The sequence below is a fragment of the Salminus brasiliensis genome, chromosome 9 (genome assembly GCF_030463535.1).
Source record: "Salminus brasiliensis chromosome 9, fSalBra1.hap2, whole genome shotgun sequence".
Taxonomy (NCBI): Eukaryota; Metazoa; Chordata; class Actinopteri; order Characiformes; family Bryconidae; genus Salminus; species Salminus brasiliensis.
Window position 1 is genome coordinate 13,292,767 of NC_132886.1, and position 17,521 is coordinate 13,310,287.

The 17,521-nt window shown below is 41.8% G+C and overlaps 3 protein-coding genes across 4 annotated transcripts; all 3 read left to right on the forward strand.

Annotated features, from left to right (window-relative positions):
- Window positions 1-70: 70 nt before the first annotated feature.
- On the forward strand, window positions 71-5,506 carry LOC140562087 (E3 ubiquitin-protein ligase TRIM39-like). Its single transcript, XM_072687487.1, has 7 exons — window positions 71-1,150; window positions 1,399-1,952; window positions 2,091-2,186; window positions 2,296-2,529; window positions 2,626-2,776; window positions 2,965-2,991; window positions 3,167-5,506. Exons 1-7 carry the CDS (start codon window positions 1,111-1,113, stop codon window positions 3,712-3,714), a joined length of 1,650 nt encoding a protein of 549 aa, XP_072543588.1. The 5' UTR covers window positions 71-1,110; the 3' UTR covers window positions 3,715-5,506.
- A 2,359-nt stretch (window positions 5,507-7,865) lies between these two features.
- On the forward strand, window positions 7,866-9,871 carry LOC140562381 (E3 ubiquitin-protein ligase TRIM21-like). The gene is made up of 2 exons (XM_072687994.1): window positions 7,866-7,966; window positions 8,975-9,871. The coding sequence occupies exons 1-2, from the start codon at window positions 7,866-7,868 to the stop codon at window positions 9,570-9,572; spliced, it is 699 nt and encodes a 232-aa protein (XP_072544095.1). The 3' UTR covers window positions 9,573-9,871.
- Window positions 9,872-12,692: 2,821 nt separating this feature from the next.
- LOC140562089 (E3 ubiquitin-protein ligase TRIM21-like) lies at window positions 12,693-16,897 on the forward strand. Of its 2 annotated transcripts, none has more exons than XM_072687489.1 (7): window positions 12,693-12,798; window positions 13,064-13,590; window positions 13,719-13,814; window positions 15,597-15,830; window positions 15,927-16,077; window positions 16,181-16,228; window positions 16,350-16,897. In XM_072687489.1, exons 1-7 carry the CDS (start codon window positions 12,702-12,704, stop codon window positions 16,895-16,897), a joined length of 1,701 nt encoding a protein of 566 aa, XP_072543590.1. In that variant the 5' UTR covers window positions 12,693-12,701. The 2 variants fall into 2 exon arrangements, with proteins under 2 accessions (XP_072543590.1, XP_072543589.1); XM_072687488.1 differs by having other exon boundaries at window positions 12,702-12,768; window positions 13,058-13,590.
- Window positions 16,898-17,521: the final 624 nt, after the last annotated feature.

Consider the following 17,521-nt stretch of genomic DNA (forward strand, 5'->3'; position numbering starts at 1 on the left):
TGCAGCAGTTAAGCAGCAGAGCAGTGACATCACTAGTTGAGAGAAAGTGAAAGTGTATAAATGAGGAAGCTCACACTGACTAGCGTGGTCTGCTTCACCGTACACGTTATTTTAGCTGCTGCATATTCAGTAACTGTAAGAAGAGACTAAACACAGACATCTCTGACACTTCTACCAACGGAAAAGGAGGGAAATAAAGGTATTTACCCATGAATTCATAGTGTAGTTGACCAGGCTGTGGTCTGTGGTGTAGCTAACGCAGTGGGAATGCTCCAGAGATGAGCTCTGTGTGAATCGTGAACACCCAAACAACCTGAGAAACTGTAACTGATGATGAGCTACAGTTAATGAGCTACAGAAATATTATGTGAAGATGATTCAAGAAATAGTTTTTGAAAAACTAAATTAGCTTGATTTACGTTCGGCTGACGTTGCGAACAAACGCTGGACCTAGACTGTGACCGGACTCATCTCCACACAGACCCAGGAACATATTTCAACCCTTTATAAAATATATATATATATATATATGTATATGCAGGGGAATGTATGTATGAGTGTATTTTAGCACATGCTATGACTTCCTTTAGTCTATAACCAAATCAGGTGAGTGTACTGTTCCAGTTTTAGAGAAATAAGCTTTATGTATGTCAGAGTATTTTCTTTAACTTGTTTTATATATATTTATATTTTTTAACAAATAAAAAAATCTGGTTTTATCAAGATGAGATTCCAGTGTTTGGCAGCAATATTAACCTAAGACAAGGCAAGACAACCATATTCACCATTAGTGCTGGACACAGAAGGACTTTGGCCTCTGCTTTTAACCCATCCATGCAGCGAACACACACTTCCACACTAGTGATCAAACACACACAGTGACAGCCATTGCTGCAGCGCTTTTGGAGCAGGGAGGGAGCAAGGTCTCGCTCAAGGGCCCAACAGTGGCAGCTTGCTGAGCACTGGTATTGAACCCACAATGCTGTCATCAATAGCCAGGTGCTCTATCTGCATCTCCTGTTGTAAACTAAAGAAGTGTTAAGGAAGTGTGTGAACTGAGTGATGTGATTTCTTCACTGAGACTAAAAAGGGTTTAGAAGGAGGAAGAAAATGGACGAATCTTCATTACCACAATCAAGACAAGGCAAAGGTAAGCGTGCGACTCATCCAGAACAGTGTAAGTGAAACCAGCCATGAAAAGAAAACTTATCTGTGTATTAAACTTCCAGCTGAACTGTGTTGTGTATCTAGTAAATGCAAGTAGGTAGGAAAATAATGTAATCCTCACAGATTCACTCAAATCATGAAGTGTTAATGATATGAGTCCACCAAATTGCACCTGTTACTTTTTTGTACGGTATAATGTTGATGTTTATTGCTTTCATATTTCTAACACAGTTGGCTGTGACTCCAGCAGTCTCCTGTCTGAAGATCAGTTCCAGTGTTCTATCTGTCTGGACGTGTTCACTGATCCAGTTTCTACTCCATGTGGACACAACTTCTGTAAAACCTGCCTCACACAACACTGGAACAACACTCAACACTGTCACTGTCCATTATGTAAAGAGGAGTTCACCAAGAGACCAGAGCTGAAGATCAATACAACACTGAGAGAGGTTGCAGATCACTTCAAGAAGAAGAGTGTTCCAGATAAACCTGAAGTTCTTTGTGACGTCTGCACTGGACAGAAGCTGAAGGCCTTCAAGTCCTGTCTGAACTGTGGAGCAACGTTTTGTAAGACTCATCTAGAGCTACACACAGTTGGGAAACTCAGGAATCACAAGCTAATTGATCCAGTGGAGAATGTGGAGGACTACATTTGCCAAAAGCACGAGAGACCCCTGGAGCTGTTCTGTAGAGATGACCAGACGTGTGTGTGTCAGTTCTGTACTGAGACTGACCACAAGAATCACAACACTGTTCCTATTGAGGAGGAGAGTGGACAGATAAGGGTGAGAGACACATTACACCTTTAATTAATCGACAGTCAACATGCAGTGTCCTCATATTGCAAGAAAGAAAAAATAATTAATTAAAATGTAATAAAACATGAATCAAAATCTTAACATAAAAATCCTCTCTGCTCACAGACACAGCTGGGAGAGACACAGGCCGATGTGCAGCGAATGATCCAAGACAGACTGAAGAAGATCAACGAGATCAAGCACTCAGTAGAGCTCAGAAAAGTGAGTGAAACTCTGGATATACAGAGTAACTTCATCATTCTGCAGTTCTGATTGGTATTAATCATATCTTCACTGTGATTTCATTAAGTTAAAGTTGTTCTTCTCTCAGAGAAACACAGAGAAGGAGATCACAGACAGTGTTGAAGTCTTCACTGCTCTGATACGCTCCATTGAGAGAAGCCAGGCTGAGCTGCTTGAGGTGATGGAGGAGAAGCAGAAGGCAGCAGAAACTCAGGCTGAAGACCTCATTAAAGAGCTGGAGCAGGAAATCACTGAGCTGAAGAGGAGAGACACTGAGCTGGAGCAGCTCTCACAGACTGAGGACCACCTCCACCTCCTACAGGTCAGTGTTCCTCTATGTGCTCAGTGGTAATCCAGCACATCACACAACAACACTGCCCATGCTGAGTAATCTCTCCTCTCACCTGCTGGACTGTAGACTTACCCATCCCTGTGCAGCCCCCTACACACCAAGAACTGGACTGACATAAGTATTGACCCTCATCTGAGTGTAGAGACTGTGAGAAGCGCTCTGTCTGAACTTAAGAAGAGTCTGGATGAAGAACTTACTGAGAGGTTGAGAAAAAACGGTGAGAAACTTTCAAAATGTGCATGTTTCTAAGACATACAACTAGCAGATTTTTTCTTATGGGTTAGCTGTAAAATTGCTAACAAACACAAACATTTACTCTGTTAATTAGATCAAAGATTAGATTCAAATGAACCATTTAAAATATGATGAATCGCACTCATCTGTTATTGTAATTAAACTCAACAGAACTGAAGAAGATTCAGCAGTGTGCAGGTACAGTCAAATCTCTGGCTATTTCATCTCTTAATCATTTTTTCCATTTCAAAATCTTCATGACACCACATCCAACCATGGATCTACATGATAAGATAAAGACAAACTCATCCACATGATAATTCATTCATTTATTAACTGCATTCTCATTTCACTCTCCGTGTGTTTTTCTCAGTGGATGTGGCTCTGAATCCTGACACAGCTCATCCTGACCTCATCCTGTCTGCTGATGGAAAACAAGTGACCTGTGGAGACACAAGACAGAATCTTCCTGACAACCCAGAGAGATTTAATCAGTGTACCTGTGTTCTGGGAAAGGAGGGATTCTCCTCAGGGAGATTTTACTTTGAGGTCCAGGTCAGCGGGAAGACGGACTGGGATTTAGGAGTGGCCAGAGAGTCCATTAACAGAAAGGGTCAGATTACACTGACTCCACAGAATGGATTCTGGACTGTGTGGCTGAGGAATGAGAATGAGTATGAGGCCCTTGCTGGCCCCTCAGTCCCCCTCCCCCTAAAAGAGAAGCCCCAGAAGGTGGGGGTGTTCTTGGATTATGAGGAGGGTCTGGTCTCCTTTTATGATGTGGAGGCCAGGTCTCATATCTACTCTTTCACTGGTCAGTCTTTCACTGAGAAACTCTACCCATACTTTGGTCCTTTTCCTAATTGTGGAGGTAAAAATTCAGCTCCACTGGTCATCTTACCCGTGTGTAAAACTAAATGAGTTTTCCACTCCAGCAAATGTCAGAAATGAAAAAAGAGTATTTGTATTTTCTGGTGAAAATATCACAGCACTGTAACATAGTGAGAATGTTTCCCTCACTATTAAATACTCATTATTTTTCTAATAGTGTTTATTCACATACGTAATCAAGCAGCACATACCTGTACCTGGACACTAGATGTGACTAGAGCATTATTGAGGTCTGGATGTTGGATGATCACCACCCCACCTCATCCCCAACTCATCCCAAAAGAATTGGATGAAGCACCATCATTCCAGTAAGCACAGTTCCACTGCTCCACAACTTAAAGCTGGAAAGCTTTATACCCGTGTAGCCCACACCTGGCTTTATGCATGATGCCAACAGTTAATGTTTATCTGCTCCAGAGAGTGTTATTCTATTGACAATACTTCTCCACAGAGACAAGCTGTGTGTCTACATTTGCATATTTGTGTCAGGAATGTGTCATTGTGAAACATAAACAATACAGTACAGATTCATAAAGTTTAAACATGAAAGTTTAAACATGGAACCAGAACAATACAATAAATACGATTAATACAGCAGACATCAGACACAGTAAATAGACAGACAGTGTACTCAGTACTGAATGTGTGTGGTGGGGATAAAGTGCAGAGGTACGTAACAAGTTATGACGTAGCTATACGTAGTCAGCTTATAACATTCGTGAACACAGCGCTTACTGAAATAGAAGAGACCAGTTCTCATGTATACAGTTTTTAGCAGCAAGTAGGCACATGGTGGGAGCATTAATAGAGATGTGTATGTGAGTGTGTATGAAGTATGTGAGAGTGTGTGTGTGTGTCTGCGTGAGGTGAGCAGGGGTCTCAGCTCAGTCATTGTGTGTTGAGAAATCTGACAGAATGGGGGTAGTAGCTCTTTGAGTGTGTCAATGATGGCTCAGATGCTCCGGTACAATCTTCCAGTCGGCAGCAGTGAAAAGAGTCTGTGTGAGGGGTGAGTGGAGTCATCCACAATGCTGGTGGCTTTGCAGATGCATGGTGTAAATGTTCATGGTGGGAGGGAGACCACAGTGATCATCTCAACTGTCCTCACTGTAGGATCTTATGGTCAGAGATGTTGCAATTCCCAAACCAGACAGGGATGCAGCTGCTCAGGATACTCATCTCTGTAACATGGTAATGATGGGAGGGAGAATATGAGCTTTCCACAGTCTCCTCAGGAAGTAGAGGCGCTGCAGGACTCTTGGCTATAGAAGAGGTGTGTGTGTACTATGGAGAGGATGTTTTGGACTTTTGGACACACTTAGGTCTGTATCTGCAGCCTATAAGGAAAAGAGAAGAGACCTGGTCCCTTCATGTGACTAGTGTCTGGATTGTATCCTGATTAGATTTTAGTCACATGCGTTTACACTTGATGTTCAAAGGGACCTCCAGTGTAACCTGACCAGGTGTAAACATGGTCAAAGCGTAATCAATCAGATCCAGCTAAAGCTTTAGGGGAGCATGTAGTATATTCATTAGCTATGCGGGTGTTTACAGGCCTAAAGGAATGGTATGGAGTTGAGTCGATTCAGCTGTGTCTTCATTTGTACTATGTATGTTGGGGGATGCAATGGTGGGGGTTGATTTACACCCCTCATGGGTTCGACAGTGACATCCTATATATGGAAACAGTACAACCACATATGATGTGTAGTAGGGTATAAAACTTGAGGTGTTCCTTTGTCTAGAGAGAGAGCAGATGGGCACAGAGAATTGGCAGGCTCACTCCACACTGTACTTTTGATTGGAATAAAATGTTTCATGATTGCAACTGAAAGACGGTGGTCATGAGTCTCCTTTCAAGAGAAGTCCTTTCAAAAACACCTCAAGCAGTAAAAAGCCAGTGGCTCATGATGCTAAGATCAGGGAAGCGTATCTGATTCACTGAAATATTATATGCAACATTTAGGAAATAAATAAATCACCTGCTACAGATGGATACAGATAAGGGAGACAATATCATTGTAAATCAGCACAATTCAACACGTGTGTACAACAACTGCTTATTATTGCTCAGACCAAATATGTTATTCTTTACAGACTGTACATAACACACATTCCAGTACTTATACCACTGCAGGGAAGTGATAATACCCTGAGAGAAAGTGAAAGTGTATGAATAGGGAAAAGTCCACTAAACTAGCACTGTCTGCTTCACCAGAAGAGTTGATTTTAGCAGCAGGATATTCAATATCTAGAAGGAGACTAAACACAGATTCTGACACTTCACCAAAAGGTAAGCGAGAAAAATAAAGGTATGTACTTCAGTGATTGATTCATAGTTTAGCAGTTGTATCAGTGTGTGATTTTACTTGGTGGACTGAACTGACAACACAATCATTCTAACACTTATAACAATATATATTAACATATATATTGTGCTGCTTTGTGGAGCTAGGAAGCATTATTAGAATGAACAGAGTTAAAGTTCTCTGTTGTTGTGTTAATAAACACAGTGTTAGTATTACAGTGGTACAACGAGTTTTGAGTGAAGCATGAAGATCCAGACCAAAAAGAGCAGGAACTGAAAAACTGAATGATAATTACAGTATCTGATCTGAGACCTGTGAGGATGTTAAGTGAATGTCTGAGACAAGAGATAAATAACATGCAGAGTCCTTATAATGTGGATAACAAATAAACATGAAATATTTCATGAACAAGTCTTGGATTTTAAAGAGTAATTGAACATAAACAATTAAATATAAAATCAAGCATTTCCTCTCTGCTCACAGACACAGCTGGGAGAGACACAGGCCGATGTGCAGAAGATGATCCAAGACAGACTGAAGAAGATCAACGAGATCAAGCACTCAGTAGAGCTCAGAAAAGTGAGTGAAACTCTGGATATACAGAGTAACTTCATCATTCTGCAGTTCTGATTGGTATTAATCATATCTTCACTGTGATTTCATTAAGTTAAAGTTGTTCTTCTCTCAGAGAAACACAGAGAAGGAGATCACAGACAGTGTTGAAGTCTTCACCGCTCTGATACGCTCCATTGAGAGAAGCCAGGCTGAGCTGCTTGAGGTGATGGAGGAGAGGCAGAAGGCAGCAGAGAGGCAGGCTGAAGACCTCATTAAAGAGCTGGAGCAGGAAATCACTGAGCTGAAGAGGAGAGACACTGAGCTGGAGCAGCTCTCACACACTGAGGACCACCTCCACCTCCTACAGGTCAGTGTTCCTCTATGTGCTCAGTGGTAATCCAGCACATCACACAACAACACTGCCCATGCTGAGTGATCTCTCCTCTCCTGCTGGACTGTAGATTTACCCATCCCTGTGCAGCCCCCTACACACCAAGAACTGGACCTATATGCATAAAGAGCCTGTGAAGAACGCTCTGTCTCAACTTCAGAAGAGACTGAATGAAGAACTCACTAAAACTCTAAATGAGAAGATCAGAGAAGCAGGTGAGGAACCTTCATATTGTACATGTTTCCAAGATAAACATGTTACATAAACTAATTAAAATATTGATACTGAATCTCAGCTTTTATTGTAATTAAACTCAACAGAACTGAGGAGGATTCAGCAGTATGCAGGTACAGTCTAATCTCTGGCTATTGTCTCTTAATCATTATGACCTGTATGAAGAAAAATTGCATCCATAAACTAAACCATAAACTGTAAATAGTCCATAAACTATTTACAAACTGTTTACAAAGTTTTCTTCATAATGTCTGGGACACATTTTTCCTTGACATGCATCTCTGTTTGACAGTTTAACATTCCAATTTAGACCAATCAGACCTGATTAAAGTACACATTCCAGACCTTAATTTAAGGGTATTTGTACTATTTTGTACACACAGTCCCCCTCATTTCAGGGCACCATAAAGGTTGGGACATATCAAGAAAAGGTACATTAAAGCAGTCTTCTTTTGTACTTCACTGCATATCTCTTGCATGCAATAACTGACATCAAATCTTCTCTGGTGATGCTTTCTCAATCCTTGATGCAGCCGTCATCAGCTCTTGCTTGTTTCTGGGCCTTTTTTCCTTCAGTTTTCCCTTCAGCATATGAAGCACATGTGACTGGGAAGCAGTTTCTAATTTTTACTTAGACAAACACCTTAGCAGCGCTGCCTTGGAGGTATGTTTAATCATTATCTTGCTGTAGGATGCAGTGCCACCCAACCCAGAGTTTTGGAAGCATTTACTGGAAACTGGCCAGGCTGTTGAGCCTGGAGCTGCTTCTGCCCTGTCCTGGCACAGGGCAGAGGCAGAGACCTCAGCCTGCATTGATTAAATGCAAATTTACTAAAAGCGGAGTGATATTTTCTGTGAAGATAATAACTAATATTATCCTGTTTCACTGTGGACTAACCTAACAGGTTCATTCCTACCTTTCACACCCACTACAACCACCTTTCGTTGTGAACAGTTGTTAAATACTGTCATCAGGTTTTTTCTTTCTTTGCTTTTGTGGTAACAAGGTTTTTCTTTTGAATGCAACATGAAGCTTCTCTCTCAACTGGAGGCGCTGCTCGCAAGTACAATTTGCACCTGTTTTGAGGGCAGGCAGAACTGTTGCATCAAATTGTGCAGAGGCTCTGATTGTTTACTTTTTGCCAACAAAAAAAAAAGAAATATGTTTAAATGTTTTAAATAATAGGTTATATTATTGATGAAAGTTTAATAATTTAATGTGGAAGAAATAAACATTTTTATAAAGTTCTAATACATTTTTTTTGGGTTCCTGTCAGTCACAAGCCCATAGGATTATCCTAACTCTACCCACCCATATGCCAGGATTTTTTAAAACTTAGTGAGGATTGTTCTTTTAACAGCAGTGTAGGTCTTCCTTGGCCTACCAGCCCAGTTATAATTAATGAGCTATCCATGAGCTATCATCTTCTTAATGGTTTGACCGATGTCTATAATGGTGTTATTCTTGTTTTTCAGTCTCATAAATACTTTAGCTTCTTTGACTTTCATTGGCACTGCTCTTATCATCATGTTGAATAATGGCAACTACAGTCTTCAAAGGTGTTTGAAAGCTTAGAGCAATAGAACACACATAAGTAATCATAAACATAAACCTGAACATCGGAAGCCAAATGTCCCTGAAATGAGGGGACTATATAATAAAAAGTAAAACTGAAATGTATAATTAAATTTAAGTCTGGAAAGTGTCCTTTAAGGCCTGATTGGTTTGCTTTGCCAATTTAAACTGTGGGGCAGAGGGGCATATAAAAAAAAAATTACCTTTGTCCCAAACATTATGAAGGACACTATACATTACCTGCACACTCATATCATACTCTGTGTTTTTCTCAGTGGATGTGACTCTGGATCCTGATACAGCTTTCCCCAAACTCATCCTGTCTGCTGATGGAAAACAAGTGACACATGGAGACACAAGACAAAAGCTTCCTGACAACCCAGAGAGATTTAATTGTTGTGCTAATGTTCTAGGAAAGGAGGGATTCTCCTCCGGGAAGTTTTGCTATGAGGTGCAGGTCAGGAGGAAGACTGACTGGGATTTAGGAGTAGCTAGAGAGTCCATTAACAGGAAAGAGAACATTATGCTGACCCCACAGAATGGATTCTGGACTGTGTGGCTGAGGAATGGGAAACAGTATGAGGCTTGTGCAGGTCATCCAGTCCCCCTCATCCTAAGAAAGAAGCCCCAGAAGGTGGGGGTGTTTGTGGATTATGAGGAGGGTCTGGTCTCCTTTTATGATGTGGAGGCCAGGACTCTTATCTACTCTTTCACTGGTCAGTCTTTCACTGAGAAACTCTACCCGTTCTTCAGTCCCTGCAGAAATGATGGAGGTAAAAATTCAGCTCCACTGATCATCTCACCTGTGCATAAGACTGAATAAGTTCATCCTTTATTGGTTGGAGTAACTGTCTCTACTGTTCCAAGAAGGCTTTCAACTAGATTTTGAAGAATTGCTGTGAGGATTTGATTGTATTCTGTGACAACAGAGTTAGTGAAGTCCCCACCTCATCCCAAATTATTGGACGGAGCACCATCATTCCAGAGAACACATTTCCACTGCTGCACAGAATAGTGCTGGGGGCTTTATACCCTTCTGGCCCACACCTGGCATTAGACATGGTCCCAGGGGGTACATGTTTATCTGCTACTGAGAGTGCTATTCTATTGACAATACATCTCTACAGGGACTAGACAAACCATGTCTGTGCACATTTGCACATCTGTGTCCTTAACAGGTGCAAATAGAGTTGCTAAATGCATTTATTAGAAGGACATATAGTATTTGGACATATAGTATGTAATAATTTGGACATATAGTATGTAACCTGAAAAAAATTATCTCATAAACATAAAAAAACTAAAAATGCTTAATTATTGAGTAGTACATTTTAGGCTTGCCTTTTTACAAATCCTTAAACAATCAAAGACTAAGCATTTCTTTTACTGACAACTGTGTTTGACACAGAGATTTGATAAGCTGTCTTTTTAAAATCAGGATCACACATTTTCTGTGATAAAAAATAAGAATAATCAAACACATAAATATTTACTCTTAACTGTAGTAATCTTTTTTAGATTTGTAAATCTCTAACAATGAACTGATAAAGGAAGACTAGCTCCTGAGAGTTTCTGTGAGTTTTTCATTCACTGCAAATAATTACTTCACTCTGTTGTCTTTATAACTAAAGGCTTTCACAACAAATCCCAGACTCTGCCAATTAAAATGTCTACAGCAATCATTTGAAAAAAACAATAACACAGTCATATCAGAATATCATGGCCGAATGTTTCGAATGAGCTCAGCCTGTTTAGGGCCCAGGCCATGTGACAGGGTTTGATGCATGTAAAAATAAGCAAGCACACCAGTCAGCTGTAGCATAGTGCAAAACGGTCGTCTTGGGCATAGGATGCGATTTTACTGATGTCTGAATGGGAATGATAATAGGGCACCAGGCGAAGATCCAAAGCTCCAGCCTGGTGAGAAACATAGTTCGGAGCATCTGGAAATGGATCAGGAGTGGACGGGACCGTCAACACTGGAGCAGGCACCTTGAACTACCCATCCGGCTTGTAGGTCTCCACCGGGGCACTTGGCAGCCCTGTGGTCTCCCTATTCCTTGTGTCCCCAGGCCTGGCCTGAGAGTGGTATAGCCCCCCAAAAAATTATGTTGGGAAGCCTCCTCTGGATTAAAAACAGAGGATGTCCCAAAACAGGCTAAAAGAGGTGAGTAGCCATATCTAAACCGCCCAGCCCAAGGCAGGCCATCATAGAAGTAGAACTACGAAACCTACTTTGCCTTCCTCTGACTAAAACAACTCCGAAAAGGGGGCCAGATAGCTAAGGCACTCACCTCTAAACACTCCCCACTGCTTTGGGTCCTCAGGTGGTGAGGAGATGGCCTTGGGAAGGATGTCCCTTGCTGCAACATTCAAGGGTGGAGTCTTCTGTGACAAAGTGGTTGAGGCAGGCTGCATGTGCAAAAGCACTTTATTAGGGCTAAGACAACTCATCGTCAGGACATGCAGGGGTCAAAACACAGACAGGCAGGTCATCAAAGACAAATCCATACTCCAGTAGCAAAAACAAGCAGAGTGTCCACAAGCACCACAAGCCTGCAGTCGAGCCTCAGGTGAGGGGCGGAGCCCAGCCCTTGTGCATTGGCTCCCCACTGAGGTCAGCAGAGATATGACATTTACATTGGCGTCACATTGCACAAGCAAACACTGATATCAAGTCAAAATGAATTTCTTGACATTTAACACAATTTACCATTTTTAGATCCCAAAAATAGGACATAATAAAAAGGCCTCAATGACCTCAATAAAAGCCTGCGTCCATATAAAAGTGCAAAGACACCAATTCCAAATTTAAGGAGATCCAGTGGCTTCTGGTGCTATGATCAGGTAGTCTGGCCTAAATCACTGAATTGTACTGAATTGTACAACATTTAGGATCAAGTGATGCTGTAGAAAATAAATTAATCACCTGTTACACATATAAAAAAAAGTAGTAAGATCATTTTTAATTCAACACATTATCATTTCACACTATTCTATTAAAATGTTCATAAAAACACATTGCAGTTCTGATAACACAGCTGAGCAGTGACATCACTCTAATTAAAAGAAAATGAAAGTGTATGGATCAGGAAGCTCACACTGAACTGGGACTGTGTGCTTCACCAAAAGATTTGATTTTAGCTGCTTTAATGTCTGAGACGAGATTCAACACGGACAACTCTGACACATCAACTAAAGGGAAGAAGGAGAAATAAAGGTATGCACCTCAGGGAACGATTAATAGTTCAGCAGTTTTATCAGTGTGTGATTTATCATGGTGGACTGATCTGAGTAAACGTCAGAAATAAACAAATAGTCATTTGTAACAAACTTGTATTGTAACAAATATGTATTAAAAAATGTATTGTACTGTTTTATGAAGATTGTAAGCATTATTAGAGTAAACAGAGTATTTAATTGAGGTGGGGTGTTATCACAGTGCTAGTAGTACAGAGGTGAGTTTTAGTGAAGCGTGAATACCCAAACAGGTAGAGCAAGAACTGAGAAACTGTGAATGATGATTGCAGGTTCTGATCTGAGACCTGTGAAATGTTCAGTGAAGGTTTGCCCTTATTACATTAGACTGAAGACGAGATATAAATAAGACTGTAATCTGGATCTGTAAACCTCCACTGTCTCATTTATGTGCAAATGCTTAAAGGAACAGTTCTAAACAGAAACTGTTTCAACATCTAAGGTAGATACATTCAGTTCTGACAAACAGACGAATCAGACAGTTATACCTCATAGTGTTAAACGTGTAAACTGAGGCTGAGGACTAATAATTAAAAAAACAGCTAAAGTGTTCTTGCACATGTGTGTGTGTGTTCACTGCCACAGACCTATATCCTGTTGAACTGCTGTTTCAATGGCCAGAAAGGATGACCTTAATCTTGTTAAAAATGTTATTTCTTGCTAAAACTGAAAAGGGTTTAAAAGGAAAAGGGAAATGGCTGAATCATCATCACCACAACCAAGACAAGGCAGAAGAAAGAGTATGGATTATCAAGAGCAGTGTAAGTTACACAACTCATCATTTTGTCTATGTTGTATATTCAGTAAATACAGGTTGGTTTTCCTCACAGGTCCAGAGTTAAATAAAACTCTAGCTCTGCCGCTCTCTAATGGAGTAAATACATAAACTGAAATGTAAAATGAAATGTATTCTTTACAAATTCACTCAAATCATAAAGTCTGAACAACAGCTAATATAGCCGTATCATAAGCTGATTAGATACAGAGTCTACCACATTGCAAGTAAGCTTTATAATGTTAATGTTAACTGTTTTCATGTTTCCGATAAAGTTGGAGGTGGAGATCAGTTCCAGTGCTGTATCTGCCTGGACATGTTCACTGATCCGGTTTCTACTCCATGTGGACACAACTTCTGTAAAACCTGCCTCACACAATACTGGAACAACACTCAACACTGTCACTGTCCATTATGTAAAGAGGAGTTCACCAAGAGACCAGAGCTGAAGATCAATACAACACTGAGAGAGATTGCAGATCACTTCAAGAAAAAAAGTGTTCCAGATAAACCTGAAGTTCTTTGTGACGTCTGCACTGGACAGAAGCTCAAGGCCTTCAAGTCCTGTCTGAACTGTGGAGCAACGTTTTGTAAGACTCATCTAGAGTTACACACAGTCGGGACACTCAGGAATCACAAGCTAATTGATCCAGTGGAGAATGTGGGGGACTACATTTGCCAAAAGCACGAGAGACCCCTGGAGCTGTTCTGTAGAGATGACCAGACGTGTGTATGTCAGTTCTGTACTGAGGGAGAACACAAGAATCACAACACTGTTCCTATTGAGGAGGAGAATGAACAAATAAGGGTGAGAAATAATTTAACACTTTTCACATTGTAAATCAACAGTCAACATGCAGTAACCTTATAATGAAGAATAGAAAAATAATTGTACTAAAATAATTAATTAAACATAAAAATCCTCTCTGCTCACAGACACAGCTGGGAGAGACACAGGCCGATGTGCAGAAGATGATCCAAGACAGACTGAAGAAGATCAAAGAGATCAAGCACTCAGTAGAGCTCAGAAAAGTGAGTGAAACTCTGGATATACAGAGTAACTTCATCATTCTGCAGTTCTGATTGGTATTAATCATATCTTCACTGTGATAAGATAAGATAAGATAGTCCTTTATTAGTCCCGCAGTGGGGAAATTCACAGTGTGACAGCAGAAAGGGATAGCAGGACACTCAGTTACAAAAATTTAGATAAATAATTTACACTATGTACACAATATAAATAAGAATTAAAAAAGCAATAAACAATATTATTTACAGCAAAAGACTTAATTGCACATGGGGGGGATATTGCACATAGTATTCCCTGAACATGAACATGTGTGTGTAGTTAAGTGTGTGTGTATGTGGTCCTCTGGGAGCAGTGTTGGTTGTGTAGTCTGACGGCAGCAGGAAGGAAGGACCTGCGATACCGCTCCTTCACACACTTGGGGTGAAGCAGCCGGTCACTAAAGGAGCTGCCCAGTGCTGCCAGAGTCTCATGCATGGGGTGGGAGCTGTTCTCCAGCATGGATGCCAGCTTGGTTGTCATCCTCCTGTCTCCCACCACCTGCACTGGGTCTAAGAAGCACCCCAGGACAGAGCCGGCCCTCTTTATGAGTTTGTCCAGTCTCTTCTTATCTGCCGTCGAGATGCTACTGCCCCAGCAGACCACTCCATAAAAGATGGCAGATGCCACCACTGTGTCGAAGAACGTCCTCAGGAGCGCTCTCTGCACTCCAAAGGACCTCAATCTCCTCAGCAGGTAGAGTCTGCTCTGGCCTTTCTTGTAGAGTGCAGCAGTGTTGACTGACCAGTCCAGTTTGTTGTTCAGATGAACACCCAGGTATTTATAAGAGTCCACACTCTCGATGTTCATACCCCGGATGTTCACTGATGGAGGGGGGTGTCTGCACCTGCGGAAATCCACTACCAGTTCTTTGGTTTTTCCAGCGTTTATCTGCAGATGGTTCTGCAGACACCAGTCCACAAAGTCCTGAATAAGTTCTCTGTACTCGCTGTCCTCCTCATTGGATATGAGGCCGACGATCGCTGAGTCATCAGAGAACTTCTGGAGGTGACAGGTCGGTGAGCTGTACATGAAGTCAGCAGTGTACAGGGTGAAGAGGAACGGTGCCAAGACCGTTCCTTGAGGGGCTCCTGTGCTGCTGACCACCAAGTCAGAGACACAGTCCCGTGCCCTCACATACTGTGGTCGGTTGTTGAGGTAGTCCAGTATCCAGTTTGACAGGTGACTGTCCACTCCACAATGTCCCAGCTTGCCCTTTAGGAGCCCTGGCTGTATGGTGTTAAAAGCACTGGAGAAATCGAAGAAGGTGATCCTCACAGTGCTGCCGGGCTTCTCCAGGTGAGAAAGAGCTAGATGCTAGAAGATAGATGACAGCATCATCCACCCCGACACCAGGCTGGTAGGCGAACTGAAGAGGGTCCATGGATGGGCTCACCAGAGGGCGGATGTGGTTGAGGACCAGCCTCTCCAGTGACTTCATCAGATGGGAAGTCAGTGCCACCGGCCTGTAGCTGTTTAGGTCCTTTGGGTGCTGTGTTTTGGGCACAGGTACCACACAAGATGTTTTCCACAGCTGTGGTACTCTTCCCAGTTTCAGGCTCATGTTGAACATATGCTCAACTACCCTGCACAGCTGATCAGCGCAGGACTTGAGGAGCCTGGCGCTGATTCCATCAGGACCTGTAGCTTTCTTAGGCTTGATCTTCCTCAGCTCATTTCTCACCTGGGTTGTTGGGAAGGACAGGTTGGAGCAGGGTTTCATTAAGTTAAAGTTGTTCTTCTCTCAGAGAAACACAGAGAAGGAGATCACAGACAGTGTTGAAGTCTTCACTGTTCTGATACGCTCCATTGAGAGAAGCCAGGCTGAGCTGCTTAAGGTGATGGAGGAGAGGCAGAAGACAGCAGAGAGGCAGGCTGAAGACCTAATTAAAGAGCTGGAGCAGGAAATCACTGAGCTGAAGAGGAGAGACACTGAGCTGGAGCAGCTCTCACACACTGAGGACCACCTCCACCTCCTACAGGTCAGTGTTCCTCTATGTGCTCAGTGGTAATCCAGCACATCACACAACAACACTGCCCATGCTGAGTAATCTCTCCTCTCTCCTGTTGGACTATAGACTTACCCATCCCTGTGCAGCCCCCTACACACCAAGAACTGGACTGACATGAGTATTGACCCTCATCTGAGTGTAGAGCCTGTGAAGAAAAAACTGTCTCAACTTCAGAAGAGTCTGAATGAGAAACTAACTGAGTGGCTGAACAATGCTGGTGAGGATCTTTCATGTTTTACACGTTTCCAAAGACATAAATATTTTTGTCACTGGTTACAAGACAATGTTCTGTTAATTGGGTTTATTTAACATGTAATTAGCTCATATTTTAGTTTCAACAGAACTGAAGAAGATTCAGCAGCATGCAGGTACAGTTATTAACATCCTAATCATGTAATTACATTTTACAATCTTTATCACACCATATATAATCATGAAACTATAGATAAATTGATCAGTATATATTTCACTTCTGTGTGTTTCTCTCAGTGGATGTGACTCTGGATCCTGATACAGCTCATCCTAACCTCATCCTGTCTGCTAACGGAAAACAAGTGACCTGTGGAGACACAAGACAGAATCTTTCTGACAACCAAAGAAGATTTAATAAATCTGCATGTGTTCTGGGAAAGGAGGGATTTTCCTCAGGGAGATTTTACTTTGAGGTGCAGGTCAGCGGGAAAACTAAATGGGATTTAGGAGTAGCCAGAGAGTCAATTAACCGGAAGGTGATAATTAAACTGACCCAACAGAATGGATTTTGGACCTTGTGGCTGAAGAATGAGAATGAGTATGAGGCTTGTGCTGATCCAGGAGTTTCCCTCTCAATGAGAAAGAAGCTCCAGAAGGTGGGGGTGTTTGTGGATTATGAGGAGGGTCTGGTCTCCTTTTATGATGTGGAGGCCAGGTCTCATATCTACTCTTTCACTGGTCAGTCTTTCACTGAGAAACTCTACCCATACTTCAGCCCCTGTAGTAATGATGGAGGAAAAAACTCAGCTCCATTGATCATCTCACCTGTGTGTGAGACTAAATGAGTTTAGCAAATGTCAGAAATGAAGGCTTTGAAGGCTGTGTAAATTTACACTTACATTTACATTTAAGGCATTTAGCAGACGCTCTTCTCCAGAGCGACTTACAAAAGTGCTTTGCTATTTACCAAAGGATAACCTCAGCTAGTTTGAATAGGCAAAAGATACCTCTAAGTTTAATTACTACTAAACACAAGTCAATAAGATGACCACTCTACTATTCGCCCACGTATTCTCTGAAGAGGAGGGTCTTCAGTCTGCATTTGAAGACAGCAAGCGACTCTGCCGTTCAGTCACCCAGGGGAAGTTCGTTCCACCACTTTGGTGCCAGGACAAAAAAAAGCCTGGACGCTTGTCTTCCATGGATTTTGAGGGATGGCGGGTCGAGCCGAGCTTTACTTGAAGTTAGACTGCGCAGACAGGGAATGATATGCTGAGTGAATTATACTCTTCCATTGTAATCACTCTCTCATCTGTCCTCTCTTTCACAGGTCAGCATATTATTGATCGGTAGGTGGCAGCATAGTAATAAAACATGCATAATGAAACTGTCTTTCACTCATTCAGCAGCAAATGTTAGTGGGTGAGATATGATAACAGGGTTGTGGGTTCGATTCCCGGGCTCGGCAA

Excerpts from the sequence above, each read along its gene's own strand:
- LOC140562087 (XM_072687487.1), top strand. The coding sequence starts at position 1,111 with ATGGACGAATCTTCATTACCACAATCAAGACAAGGCAAAG. Across the intron at positions 1,151-1,398 it reads ACAATCAAGACAAGGCAAAG|TTGGCTGTGACTCCAGCAGT; the intron begins GTAAGCGTGCGA and ends TTTCTAACACAG. Across the intron at positions 1,953-2,090 it reads AGGAGAGTGGACAGATAAGG|ACACAGCTGGGAGAGACACA; the intron begins GTGAGAGACACA and ends CTCTGCTCACAG.
- LOC140562381 (XM_072687994.1), top strand. The coding sequence starts at position 7,866 with ATGCAGTGCCACCCAACCCAGAGTTTTGGAAGCATTTACTGGAAACTG. Across the intron at positions 7,967-8,974 it reads TGTCCTGGCACAGGGCAGAG|GACACTATACATTACCTGCA; the intron begins GCAGAGACCTCA and ends AACATTATGAAG.
- LOC140562089 (XM_072687489.1), top strand. The coding sequence starts at position 12,702 with ATGGCTGAATCATCATCACCACAACCAAGACAAGGCAGAAGAAAGAGT. Across the intron at positions 12,799-13,063 it reads CAACTCATCATTTTGTCTAT|GTGGAGATCAGTTCCAGTGC; the intron begins GTTGTATATTCA and ends ATAAAGTTGGAG. Across the intron at positions 16,229-16,349 it reads GAAGATTCAGCAGCATGCAG|TGGATGTGACTCTGGATCCT; the intron begins GTACAGTTATTA and ends TGTTTCTCTCAG.